The following is a 12,914-nucleotide window of genomic DNA, read 5'->3' on the forward strand; positions in this document are numbered from 1 at the left end:
TTCCTGCCCTATTTACAAACCAAACTTTATCCATTTCTACATTCCATTTCTAATCCGTTTCAACACTATTTCAAAAGTCATTGACCAAATCTCCTTGCTAATCTGTTTATAATCCGTTTACGTTTACAAACAGATAGAATCCATTTCTAATATCCATTTCAATTTGACCATTTTCTTGTAGTGTAGATAGTCCTAAAAAATAGGCAATCCCAAACCTTAGACTGAAATATACCATAAGAGAGGTGCTTCCACTCTAAAAATAGCATGGAGACCGAACAAGGTATGCAAAATTGTAAATCTAAATATCCAACACCAAATTGACTAAGAAAATTGACAATGGAGGAATAAATGCTTAATAATTTCATTTGTAGTTGAACACCTAAGGCCGACATTCTGAGATGAATCAATCAGATCAATGAATTGAAGCCAAGTTTTAGTGCAAGCTCTACCTGTGCTCGTTAACCATACAAAGAGCTCAACTTTTAGAGGAGCCAATCCAAGCCAAATTGAAAGGCATTGAATTAGATTCTTGAGACATGGCACTCAAAATACACTTATACATAGAATTAATAGAGAAATTACCATCTTTTGTGGCTTCCAAATTAACTTATCAGACTAGAGATGCAAAGGTGAATGTTGAGCAATTGCGAGACTAGCAACAATTCCCAATTAAAGAGATTTCGCTTCCAAGAAATCCTTCGTTCCCAACTACCACTAATCCATTCATCAATATCATTTACCACACCATTAAGAAGTAGCGAGAGCTTGAAGAGCCTTGCATAAGTGAACTTGAAGGGACAATCAATTATCCAATTGTCATGCCCAAATAATATTAAGGTGCCATTACCTAAAATGTAGCAAATGTTCTCTATAATTGAGAAGCCATTATCAGAAGAACATGTAGATCTTTGAATGTCACACCATAAAGCAGAGATGGAGAAGTCATGAGTAAACAACAATCCATTATCCTTTTGAAACAAGTATTTAGAACACAACACTAGAGCCTAAGAGGAGTCTGGATTTTTTTTACTGCAAATGCTAAAACCATTTGAAGAGCAAGGCTTGATTGTGAACTAAAATTTTATTAATGCCCAAACCACCCTTCACCTTTGGCTATGAAATGGAGTTCCAATTAATGAGATGTAATTTCCTACCCATAACTCCACATGACTAGAAGAAATTTTGAAATGGCTCTTCAATTTTATTAGCCACCTTCTTTAGAATTTTGAAAATTAAGAGGTAATAGATAGGCAAGCATGAGAGGCATGACTTGATCAAGGTAAACCAACCAGCTAGAGATAGGATTTTGCCTTTCCAAATTGTCAATTTATCCTCAATTCTTTTAATTATCAAAGACTATGTTATTGCTTGATTAGATTTTGCCCCAAAGGAAGACCAAGGTACATTGTTAGTAAGGTCCCATTTATGTTGTTTTCCACTCCATGAGTCTTGATCTGTAATGCAACGCAAGAAAACACCAGGTGGAATGGTGGGTAGCCTCTTAAATACTTAAGTTAGTATGGGAATTGATAGTGAAAGAACGGAATCAAGTTAAGATATGCATGCCTATTGGCTTTTATACAGGCTTTGTGTTTGCCTCTTATTTGGAATAGGAGTGGATATTCGATTGGGACTCAAGGTCCAACTCATATTGGAGTCCTATAGGCACTAGGACTGCTATTCCAGCGTGTTTCTCAAGATTGCTTTATACTGATGTGACCTACCTAAGCTACTTGTCAAGGATGGACTAACAAGTGTTCGAGCTATGTAGGGTAGCCCGGATTCATGTTTAGGTTACTCGGTCTCAATAGCGTTAGTCTGTTACTTGTCCATAGGTACAATTTTAGGGGTTGTAGTATCGCCCATGCTCACAAGATACAGAGGAGGCAACACTTTGGAGAGTGAAGTCATCCACATTGATCCCAAATAAGATGCTTTTATAAAAGTTTAACTTTAGCCCTGAGATAAAGAAAAAACACCAAAGAATTTGTGAGATTGCAATGACAAATTCTTCCTTAGCAAGGAAGAAGAGTAATATATCATTGCATATTACTGGTGTGAAACAAATAGCTCTTTCTGTCACCACCTTGCAGCAACCCCGAACGACATGCTTCAGTTATCATTAAAAAAAAGGGCTTAATTATAATATTGAAGAGGAGAGGTGAAAAAGGGTCCCCCTGCCCATTCAATTGGTAATAACAAATTCCTCACTTGGGGAGCCATTAATTAGAATTGAAATACGCGCATCAAAGATGCATCGCGCAATCGAAGACCGCCACCGAGCACAAAAGTTCCATGACCGAGTCAATTTGGTCCCATCTCATCGAGTCAAAGGCCTTTTCAAGTAATTTTGAATGAAAAAAAAAAAAAAACTCTTTTTCTCATTTTTACACAGGTCAATAACCTCATTTGCAACTAGAAAATTATCAAAGATATAATGACTTTTGATAAAAGCTGATTGTTGCGAGCTAATTATGGATGCCATGATAGGCTTAAGTCTATTCGCCAAGATTTTGGCAATAACCTTATATAACCCATGACTTAGGTTAATGGGACGATGATCTTGCACCTTTGTTGAGTCTGCAATTTTAAGAAAAAGAGCAAGAAAAGAGGCCTTTATAGCTAAAGGCATGACTTCATAACAGTAAAATCATTGATCATGCTTATTAGATCTTCTTGAATTGAGTTCCAAGCCCGCTTATAAAAGAAGAAATTTGCTCCTTCGAATTCGGGAGCTTTGGAAGAGTTACAACTCCATACCGCAGTCTTAATTTCCTGATAGGTGTAAGTAGTTTCCAGATGCGATGCAACATCATGACTGACACCAAGAAATTGCAATTTTGAGCTTCTGCGCGGTGCTGGGAATTGTTGACGGAATCTCAGCTTGAAGTGCTCAATAACAACCCGATTAATTGTATTAGCATCATATATCACTGCACCATCAACTATAAGGGTTGTGATTCTATTGCTGCGCTAGCTATTTGAGCATTGCAGGCAGAAAAATTTAGTATTACGATCACCAAGCTTGCAACAATTAACTTTGAGATTTCTACCCCCAAATTAATTTACTCTAAGCCGTCCAAGACTCCAAATCTACTTTCAACGTGTTGACCTCAATTAACTCCGGGGTAAGGTTACGTGATTTGGCAGTATTTTTCCATCGATCCGAAGCTTCCTTTAAGTCATTAACCTTGTTTTCAGTCAAGCCAAAGTTAGTTTTATTCCAGGACTTAAACTTTCCATTGATAAACTCTTTTCATGAGCAAGAGTCAAGCCTATTACAGTCACAAATGCTTGTCATCAACCAATTACAAGTGTTTTCACTAATTCTTGTACACAAGCTTCACTTGATTTCACAAATTAAATACAAATTTTCTTTTATTTGAGAATCTCTCTAAACTTTTAAATACATAAAAAAAAACTATGATAAAAAAAAAGAGGATATGAAATAAGTCTTTAAATATGAAAATCTTGCAAAGTAGACTGACTTATATAGAGTGATATAAAAATTGGACGTTAAGCACAAAAATGTGGACCAATAAATCGTAAAAATTGAAAATTAATCATTACTTTATTTTTTAAGGAACATTTAAAATTATCGTCATATCATAAAAATTATTCTTTTACTTTTAAAAATTAGTCTTTTAATTTTTTTTTTTTAATAATATAACATACAAAGAAAAATCATTGTGCTATTCTTTATAATATGAAATACAAAGAAAAATCATCTAAAATGTTTTTAAACAATCATTAAAGGAAAAATTTTTTAAAAAAAAATCCAAATTATTGAAAATCCTATTTAAAATTTAAATATTTTATTTTTATATTTTTAATATGTATTTTGAATATAATTTTGTTGCATAATCTCAAATTTTGTAAAAAAGAAGATTAAATTAAATTGAAATATGAAATATATTTTAAAATAAAATTAAGAGTATAATTTAATTAAGCTCGTTGTGTACATGAGCGCCTAAGCTTGGATTGGAATTAGGGACTAGATGTGTACAGAATAATACATAGGAAATATTATTTAAATAATGTCTCTGTCGGTTGGTCAGGCACAATCTTTTTGTCCACGTGTCTTAAACTATTACATTATCAACCATTATCTATCAAATCTATGTCACTGTTGATGAAACAGTCGGTTGCCACGTCAACGAGTTTAACGTACAGAAATAGACCCAAGTTCATGTACTGCTGGCATTTGATCGACGGCACAATATTTTATCACCATTTTTGGACGGCGACGGATGCCTAAAAACACATATCTAATTAATTCCAACATTAGTTGTAACTGAGTGTCGTTTTCACTCAGATGGCGTCAGGGCATCATGCGAAAATGCCTAGGTGGACCCAGTGTTGCCACATCATGGAGCTGTTGAGCCCCACCTAAGTTCCAACGGTCGGTGATGTCGGGAGTAGAAAATTCACTATAGACCTCTCAAATGTCCGAGACGTAAGGCCGTGTTTGGGAAAAGTAAAAACAAGAGAGCGATAGAAAATGTGCTGAGAGCTCATAGATGTTTTATTTGACATCTGGGCTTATAGTTTTACTTTACAAAATAAATTTTTTTGTCTTTATAATTTAATTAAAATTAGAAGTTCTTTTATCTAATATTATAATATATTTTTTATTCAATTATAAAAAATTTACTATTTAATATTTAGAGTTTGATTGATATTATTATTTAATTTTTATATTTTAAAAATTTAATGATTTAATTTTTTTTATATTTTTCTTTAATTAAAATAAATTATTATCAAATAAAATAATTCTTTCGATTTTAAAAAAAAATTAAAGAAAAAATTTTAATAAAAACAAAGTTAATAAGAAAAAAAAATAAATTATAATAATTTTAGTAATTATCAAATACGAGATTAAATTGTAATAATAATCAAAAATTTAAAAATAAATAATAAAATTTTTTTAATTAAATATAGGATATATTTATATTTTTTCACTTAAAATAATTATAATATAATAGAAGGATTTCTAATTTTGGTGAAAGTATAAGTAAGTGACTAAATTATTCAATTTTAAAAATATAAAATCAAATCATAAGATTAATCAAATAGGGACTAAATAATAAATTACCTCTTACATTTCTTTATTTTATTTTATTTTATTTTTTACTTCTCTCTCCCATTTTGATCGATCATTGATTAGAACTATACGCCCCAATATACAATTTCAAGCGATGTAGAAATATTAATGATTATTAGTAAAATTATGATAAACTGAACAATTAATAAGACTTAATTCAAAATTAGTTAAGTTCATTTAATTAATTTAAATTTAATTTAAAATATAATAAATTAATGAATGATATTAATTTATTTGAATTCACGCTAAAAACCAATAATATTTCAACTAATGGTTACGGTGACTTCCGAAGAATAATGGCTTTCTAAAAATTAATAATATGATTGGACTTTCAACGCATAATTAATTATATAACACTATTTTTTTTTTTAATTGAAGAATATTTCACTTAATTCAATTACAATATAAATTATATTATAGATAAATATAAAAAAGAGAACTTCTAATCAGTTTTGGTTGCCTGATACTAGCTAGCCAGTGGTAATATTGTATTAGTACTCACAAATAAGTGAGGTATATATATATATATATATATATATATATAATTGAAACCAAACTTTAGGAAAAAAAACCTAGCCTATAATTATACATTTATTCTTGACGATAGCAACCAAGAATGCAGAGAGAGACAAAGAGACAGAGACTTAAATCTCCTCATTTCTATAGGATTAAGAAATATGAAATAGCTAATGGACTGCTATACTGTCTCCAGAAGCTGCCAAACAACCTTAATAAAAGATTCACTCTTGGAAGAAAGAAATTCTAAACAAAATCTTAGGGCTTGCAATGCTCTCTCTCTCTATATATATATATATATATATCGAATATACTTGCCCCAACTGAAGAATAATAGTATTAATGTTCTCTTGAAAACGAACATTGACATGAAGCCAAAACCTCTTGATGGGATCTAGCTAGCTGCTTGACTTTATTATCTAATAAATACTTTTATCTATAAAACCTTGAGATCTGGCAAAACGATAAGTGCTTAAATGTTTAAGAACTGGCTTTGTTGTAGGCATGGACCCTCCAGGTCTTTATATTTTTAATTAACTTAATTAAAATAATGGATTCATTAATTCAACGGTTTCATCAAGATTACAATTTTGTACATCAGTCACTACAAGAAAAAAAAAAAAACCATTTAGTTTCTAAATTAAAGATTTTTTTATTTCTAATTTAGTTTAGAAATGAAAAAAATCCATTTCTAATTAGTTCGTTATTGATAACTATAAAAACAGAAATTTTTGCCCGTTTTTAAATTGGAAATAGATAGTATTCTGTACTAATTTAATTAGAAATGAAAACAATTCTATTTCTAATCCGTTTTTTTTTTTTTTTAATCCGGCTTAGAAACGAAATTAAGGAAAAGAGTTTAAACTGTTTCAAATTAGAAATAGATTTTTGTCCCTTTTTAATCTGTTTTTATTTCAAAACTGAATTCCATTTCTAATCCGTTTCAAATAAGATTTTTTTTTAAAAAAAAAAATGTAAACATATTTTTTTCATTTCTAATTAACAAAGGCAAAAAAAGTAATTTATTGTTAAATTATTTATTTTAAAGTCATTTTAAAAGTAAAATTTTTTAAAAAATAATAAATTACTACGTACTAAAAAAATACAATATAAATACAATTACTAATATTATAAAATAAATATAAAAATATTAAAAACAGAATTACTAATAAAAAATACAAATGAAAAATTATCATTAATATGTTATAATAAAAATATTAAAAAATAAATTACTAAAAAAGTTTATTAATATATTACTAATAAAAATACATTAATACTAAAAACAATATAAAAATATTATTAAAAAATTATAAATAAAAATAAATTAAATAGAAAATTATCGCCAACTATATTATACTAAAATTACTAATAATTAAATTACTAATAAAAATTAAAATGGGAAAGAGTTATGAAAGGAAAAAAAAAGATAATAGAAAAATGAAATAAAAGAAGATGAAAAAAAATGAGAAAAATGAGAGAAAAATGAAATAAAAACTATTAAAAAAAATAAGAGAAAAACAAAATGAAAGATAAAAGGAAGAAAATAAGAAAGAAAATGAAATAAAATGGGAGAAAGAATGAAATGAGAGAAAATGAAATGGAAAAAAAATAAATGGAAAGGAAAAAATAAAAGAAAAATGATATGAAAGATCAAATGAAGAGAATGGGGAATACATGAAATGAAATAGAAGAAACAAAAATGAAAAGAAGAGGAAGAAAGAGCGAAATGAAAGAAAAGAAAATAAAAAAATGAATCAAATGAGAAAGGAGGAATTTTTTTTAATAAGCGATTTAGATATGAATTGCAAAATTCGTTTCTAATTGAAAAATTGGTGAGATTTTTCCCTTCAAAAATTAAAAACAGATTTTTAAATTTGTTTCTAAATTTGAAATGGAATAGAAATGATTTTTTTATATTCGTTTCTAAATTTTAAAAAATATGGAATAATTTTTGTGATTAATTGTAAGATTTACAATTTAGAAACGAATTCCAAAATTTATTTCAAAGTTTGGAAAAGGATTAGATAGTCCATTTTTATTATTTTTTAAAAAAGCAGATTATTTTCTTCCATAATTTTCAATATCTATAATTTAGAAATGGAATTGAATCACTTTCTAATTTAGAAACGGAATTTGAAATCTGTTTTTAAATTTTTAAGTTTTATTTTCATTCTCTACGATTTAGAAATAGATAGGAAACGGAATTGGATCCCTTTCTAATTTAGAAATAGAATTTGAAATTCATTTCCAAACGTGGAAAAGGATTTTAGAATCTATTTCTAATTTTTTTAACTTCTTTTTATTCTCTATAATTTAGAAATGGATTTCAAAATCTGTTTCTAAATTTAAAAATAGATTAGAAATAGAATTAAATTTGCTTCTAAATTAAAAATAGGCTGAAATCTGTTTCTATTCCCTTTTTTTATTCTATTTTTATTTGTTTATAAATTTTGAGGTAAACTTTTTGACACTAAAATTAGAAATGGAAGGTTTCTATTTCTAATTTTCCTTTCTAAATATCACGCCAGTTTTTTTGGCCTTAAAAATAGCAACAGATTCTTTTCTGTTTCTAAATTCTATTTCTAATTCATTGCAACACCTAATAAATAAATTTAGTTTCTATTCCGTTATAAGTCCGTTTCTAATTTTTAATTTCTATTGCTATTCCAGCAATATCTTGTAATGAGTACATGTCCAATTGATACAAGAAAAAATGGTATCCCAATATCGGCCGGAAGCATTGAGAATGAAAAATTGAGGTTTCTTAAGCAAAAAGTTCTTTAAAAAATTATTTAAATTTATAAACTTTCCTTTTATGAACTTTGCTTTATTTAAAGGAAAATTTTTATACACATCTAGGTGTATATACATCCAATCAATAGAAAATTAATAAATTATTATTTTAAGTAAGTTCTATCATGATTTTAGATAAAAATTACCATAATTTTATATAATGTGATATGTATAAATTGGTTGAGTGTTTACACTCAGGTGTAAGTCAATGTAATAAAAACCTTTGCTTTATAATATGATAACAATAATAAATATACAGAATTTACAATTTAAGTACATAAAGAACAATAATAAATACACACAATTTACAATTTAAGTACATACAGTGACAATTTTTATTCATTGCCTTAGGTTCATTATATAGTGGTGTCCATATATATATATATATATATATATATATATATATATATATATATATATATATATATATTCATTGTAATGATTATCCAACTCGAAAATTAAGTAATATACTAAATTATAACAGAAAATATTGCATGTTACATGCATATGTTTTTTCATAGTGCAGTGACAATTTCCATGAAGAGATTAACTTTAAAATTAATAATCATTATCTTTTATATGTTAAGTATTTAACTCTTTTTATATTATTATTATTATTATTATTATTATTATTATTATTATTATCTTAATTTTTACAATTTAAATAATTATTTTATTAACCATTGATTTCCAAAATTTAAGGCTATGTGATTAAATTTATTATTTAAAAATTTATTGTATTGCTTTTTTTTTATCAAAGATATAAATAATATTACTTTTTCTTTAATTTTCATATATCTTATAGTACGCATACATTTATTATGGATTGACAAAGTTATTAGTATATTTGAGTAAATGTTATGTATTATTTATGTATTATTTATATAACTCAATTCAATTAAATCTTTATCTTAAAAATTTGAAGTCGGCTATATGAATTTACTTTCTCCACTTTAAATAATTTTAGGTTAAATCCTCAGAAATGTGTAATATATTATTTATAAGATTGATAAACCTTTATTAATGTCAGTTAAAACATATTTTTGTAAACAAATTGTGGAGGGATCGATAATTTAATTAAATAAAATTGAATTAATATTTTAGAATTTTTAATTATTAATTATTATAATAAGTAAAAACATTTTTATTTAAAATATAATTGATGAATATATATATATATATATATATATATATATATATATATATTTATTTATTTATATATATAAATTGGAAAATATCAAAATTAAGGTAATAAGAGTAATAAAATTTGATAAAATTAATTATTTCATCTGATGAGACTATTAGTTATATTTAATTAATATTTTTTTAATTCTTAAAATTTTTTAAATACCCTTTTAATTTTTTTTAATTCTTTTAATATTTCATTTAATTATAAGAATTTAAGGACTATACATCTTAATATTCATAAAAAAATTATATTTAAAAAATAACGGTAATTTTTTTTTAATTTTCACATAAAAGTAAAAGCAAACCATAATTATGAAAAATTATTATTTTTTTGTATTATTCCATGTGAAGGAGGCTGAATAAGACGCGTCGGGAGACTTGATGATCTCTTTTCTTCAAGGGCATTTTTGCCATCAAAAGTTAGCTAAGCATGCCTGCTTCCTCTAGTTGAAAACCTCTCTCACAACCGCCAGTTGACCACAACACCAGAGCGCTGTAGCTTCCTTTCTTTCTCCCTCCCCAATCTCTCTCTCTCTCTCTCTCTTGCTCTTTCTCTCCTCGAGAACTCTAGCTTCAATGGATGTTAATCAATCTAGCATTGGAAAGTCTGACGAGCAAATGATGTGGAGCTTAGATGACCATTGGGGTTCAGGTATTGCGAGGTCTTATATTTGTTCTTTCTGCAAGAAAGGCTTCTCAAACGCACAGGCATTAGGAGGTCACATGAATATCCATAGAAAAGATAGAGCAAAGCTTAGAGAAGCCTCTGATGAAAACCTGCTTTCCTTGGACATCACAAAGTCGATGAATCCTGCTAATCCTGCTGATCATCCTCATCAAGTTTCTGAAGACAAAAATCTTCTTGTATTAGAATCTAGCGAAGAAGGAAGCAGTGTCCCTAAGACATCCTATTCTCTTTCTTTAGAAGATGACGCTGGAACTCCTGGAAACAAAGGCGCAACCTTTTCAGCAGATGCGAAGGTGGGTAATTGGCCTGATGGTGATGAAGATAAGAATATGCAATTGAGCCATCGACCCACGGCACAGATCATCGAACTAGACCTGGAGCTTAGGTTAGGGCCCGAGCCTCATGAAACATCATCAACGAGGAATACCAGAGAATTCTTCTGAGAGTCTATTATTGCACCTGCTGGACGAAATCTACTGGCTCATGGAGAGGTTTTTTTTTTCTTTTGTTTTTTCTCTGCCTTAATTCCTTTTTCTACACTAAGAAATTTTAACATGTCCACTTTTGAGGACATAAATGAGTAGTAGTTCTTACCTCCAGCTTCTTACAACTTCTTTCCGTTCGGTAAGAGGGATTTTATTTTATTTTAAGACTTTATCTATTAGATCTTTAAACTTTTCATAAATCCGATTATCGAATCCTTAATTTTGCTCTTTAGCTTACCCTTGGCATGATCATCAAAATCACATCAAAAAAAAAAAATGCACAAAGGAACGTTTTATAATAATCAGAAATGATTTCTTTCACTATTGCCATTTGAAACACTGGTTAAGGCTGTAAATTCCCCAATTTTTCTTAGAAACTAATTTGTGCAGCTTGAAAGTTGTGTTAAAGTCATATCTAAACTAATTGCTTTTCAATTTTTACCTCACTTCTTCCACGAATGATCAAAATCCAAGTTCGATCACATGTATTTTTCTTGAATTGATAATGTCAAGCTAAATTCTTTGCACGTATTTTTCTGGGATGTTAATTACTAATGTGATAACTTTGAATGAAATCATTTTGCACCCTACTGCTTGAGAGAATCTAAACATATATTTATTTGATTCATAAAATAAGATAGAATGGTTTTGGAATAGACTAGCTATTTTTCATATTTAAAAATATTCTCAACTTTGTGTGAAATATCATATTAAGTGAAAATTCGTCAATTATTCAGGGCTGGCTTCTAAAACAACTATAACAGTCTTACTCTACTTCTTTCCTGAAGGATTTGCGGCTTTATGTATATAATTATTGAAGGAAACCCCACAGAACCACACATGTATATATCATGAGGTTACTTTTGTAATCTAGTCGCCATTGATTCAAATATTTTGTTTTCATTCTTATGTTGTAATGAAATAGGATAGATTACAAGACTTTATACAAAAGGAGATTCAAGTAAATAATTAAATGGGATAAACAGTAAAGATTTGTTCTGGAAATTTTCAGCATTCCATGTAGCATTTTTCTCTTCGATGAAGGATGAAATTGAATAGATAATAAGAAATTACACACATGAAAATTGATAAGTCAAATTATATTTTTTAGGACAATAAAAAATAGTAAATAAAGAAAGTCAAGTGAGACGAGACTCTATGACAATGAGTCAAATCGAATCACTTGTAATCCAGATGAACAAGTCGAACGTACATGAACAGAGCTATTCCATTTAGGCTGATATCAATCAATTGATTCCATTAAATTGACTCCACTTCACCATACTTAGAGAAAAGAGTTCATATTCAATATTTAACTTACATTAAGACACCATCAACTACTTGTCTTTGTAATACATTCACTGAAGGCAGTGTGTCAGACAGCACTTGTCTCACTAACACTAATTAATCCTGTAATAGTTCGCATATAGTTTATTATGATAACCTAACGAGGAGGTCTACTTCCACCTACTATATGAAGGACATTCCTTCAAACATGTTTTTTCTTTTGGCTTCTCTATATATATATATTTTATAAGCAAATAATTTTTTATTAAATTAATGTCAGAAAAAACTTAGCATGAGACTCTCACACTAAACTTCAATCAATAGGTCTCCCATGAAAATCGACCTAGAAGGAATCATGCTAAATAAAAAAATCTAACGAAAACAAGTACAAACTAGCAAAGATAATAAGTTCATCAACAACTTAAGAAAACCAGAAAAAATGCAGCAAATAGATAACCAAAAAATACACAGCAGCACCATCAATGTGCAGTAGACATCCCATTCTATTCAGCAACCCAGTTTGTGCAGAATTTATGGACATCTGAAGACATAGCATCCAGGCCTTTGAACAACTCAAATGCCATATCGAAAGAAAACAGACCGACTATCTTAGAGATTCTCAAAAACAAGAAAACAGCCTCAAAAGTGATTCAATGGACATAACTCAATGAAACAGCTGAAGAAATTAAAGCCAAGCAACGAATTCACCAGTTCTTAAGACTCCCTACTTGGCTAAAGAGTCTGCCACCTGATTACCTTCTCGAAGGACATGAACAACAGAAACATTGGGCATGGCAGATTTCAGATTATCAATTACATTAAAAGCCTGCGGTAATTTCCATGGTCTGTCAAT

At 28.5% G+C, this 12,914-nt stretch overlaps 1 protein-coding gene across 1 annotated transcript; it reads left to right on the top strand.

Moving 5' to 3' along the window:
- Positions 1 to 10,082: 10,082 nt before the first annotated feature.
- On the top strand, positions 10,083 to 10,901 carry LOC131180217 (transcriptional regulator TAC1-like). The gene has a single exon (XM_058147852.1). The coding sequence runs from the start codon at positions 10,178 to 10,180 to the stop codon at positions 10,730 to 10,732; it is 555 nt and encodes a 184-aa protein (XP_058003835.1). The 5' UTR covers positions 10,083 to 10,177; the 3' UTR covers positions 10,733 to 10,901.
- The last annotated feature ends 2,013 nt before the right edge of the window (positions 10,902 to 12,914 follow it).

The sequence above is a fragment of the Hevea brasiliensis genome, chromosome 5, assembly GCF_030052815.1.
Source record: "Hevea brasiliensis isolate MT/VB/25A 57/8 chromosome 5, ASM3005281v1, whole genome shotgun sequence".
NCBI lineage: Eukaryota > Viridiplantae > Streptophyta > Magnoliopsida > Malpighiales > Euphorbiaceae > Hevea > Hevea brasiliensis.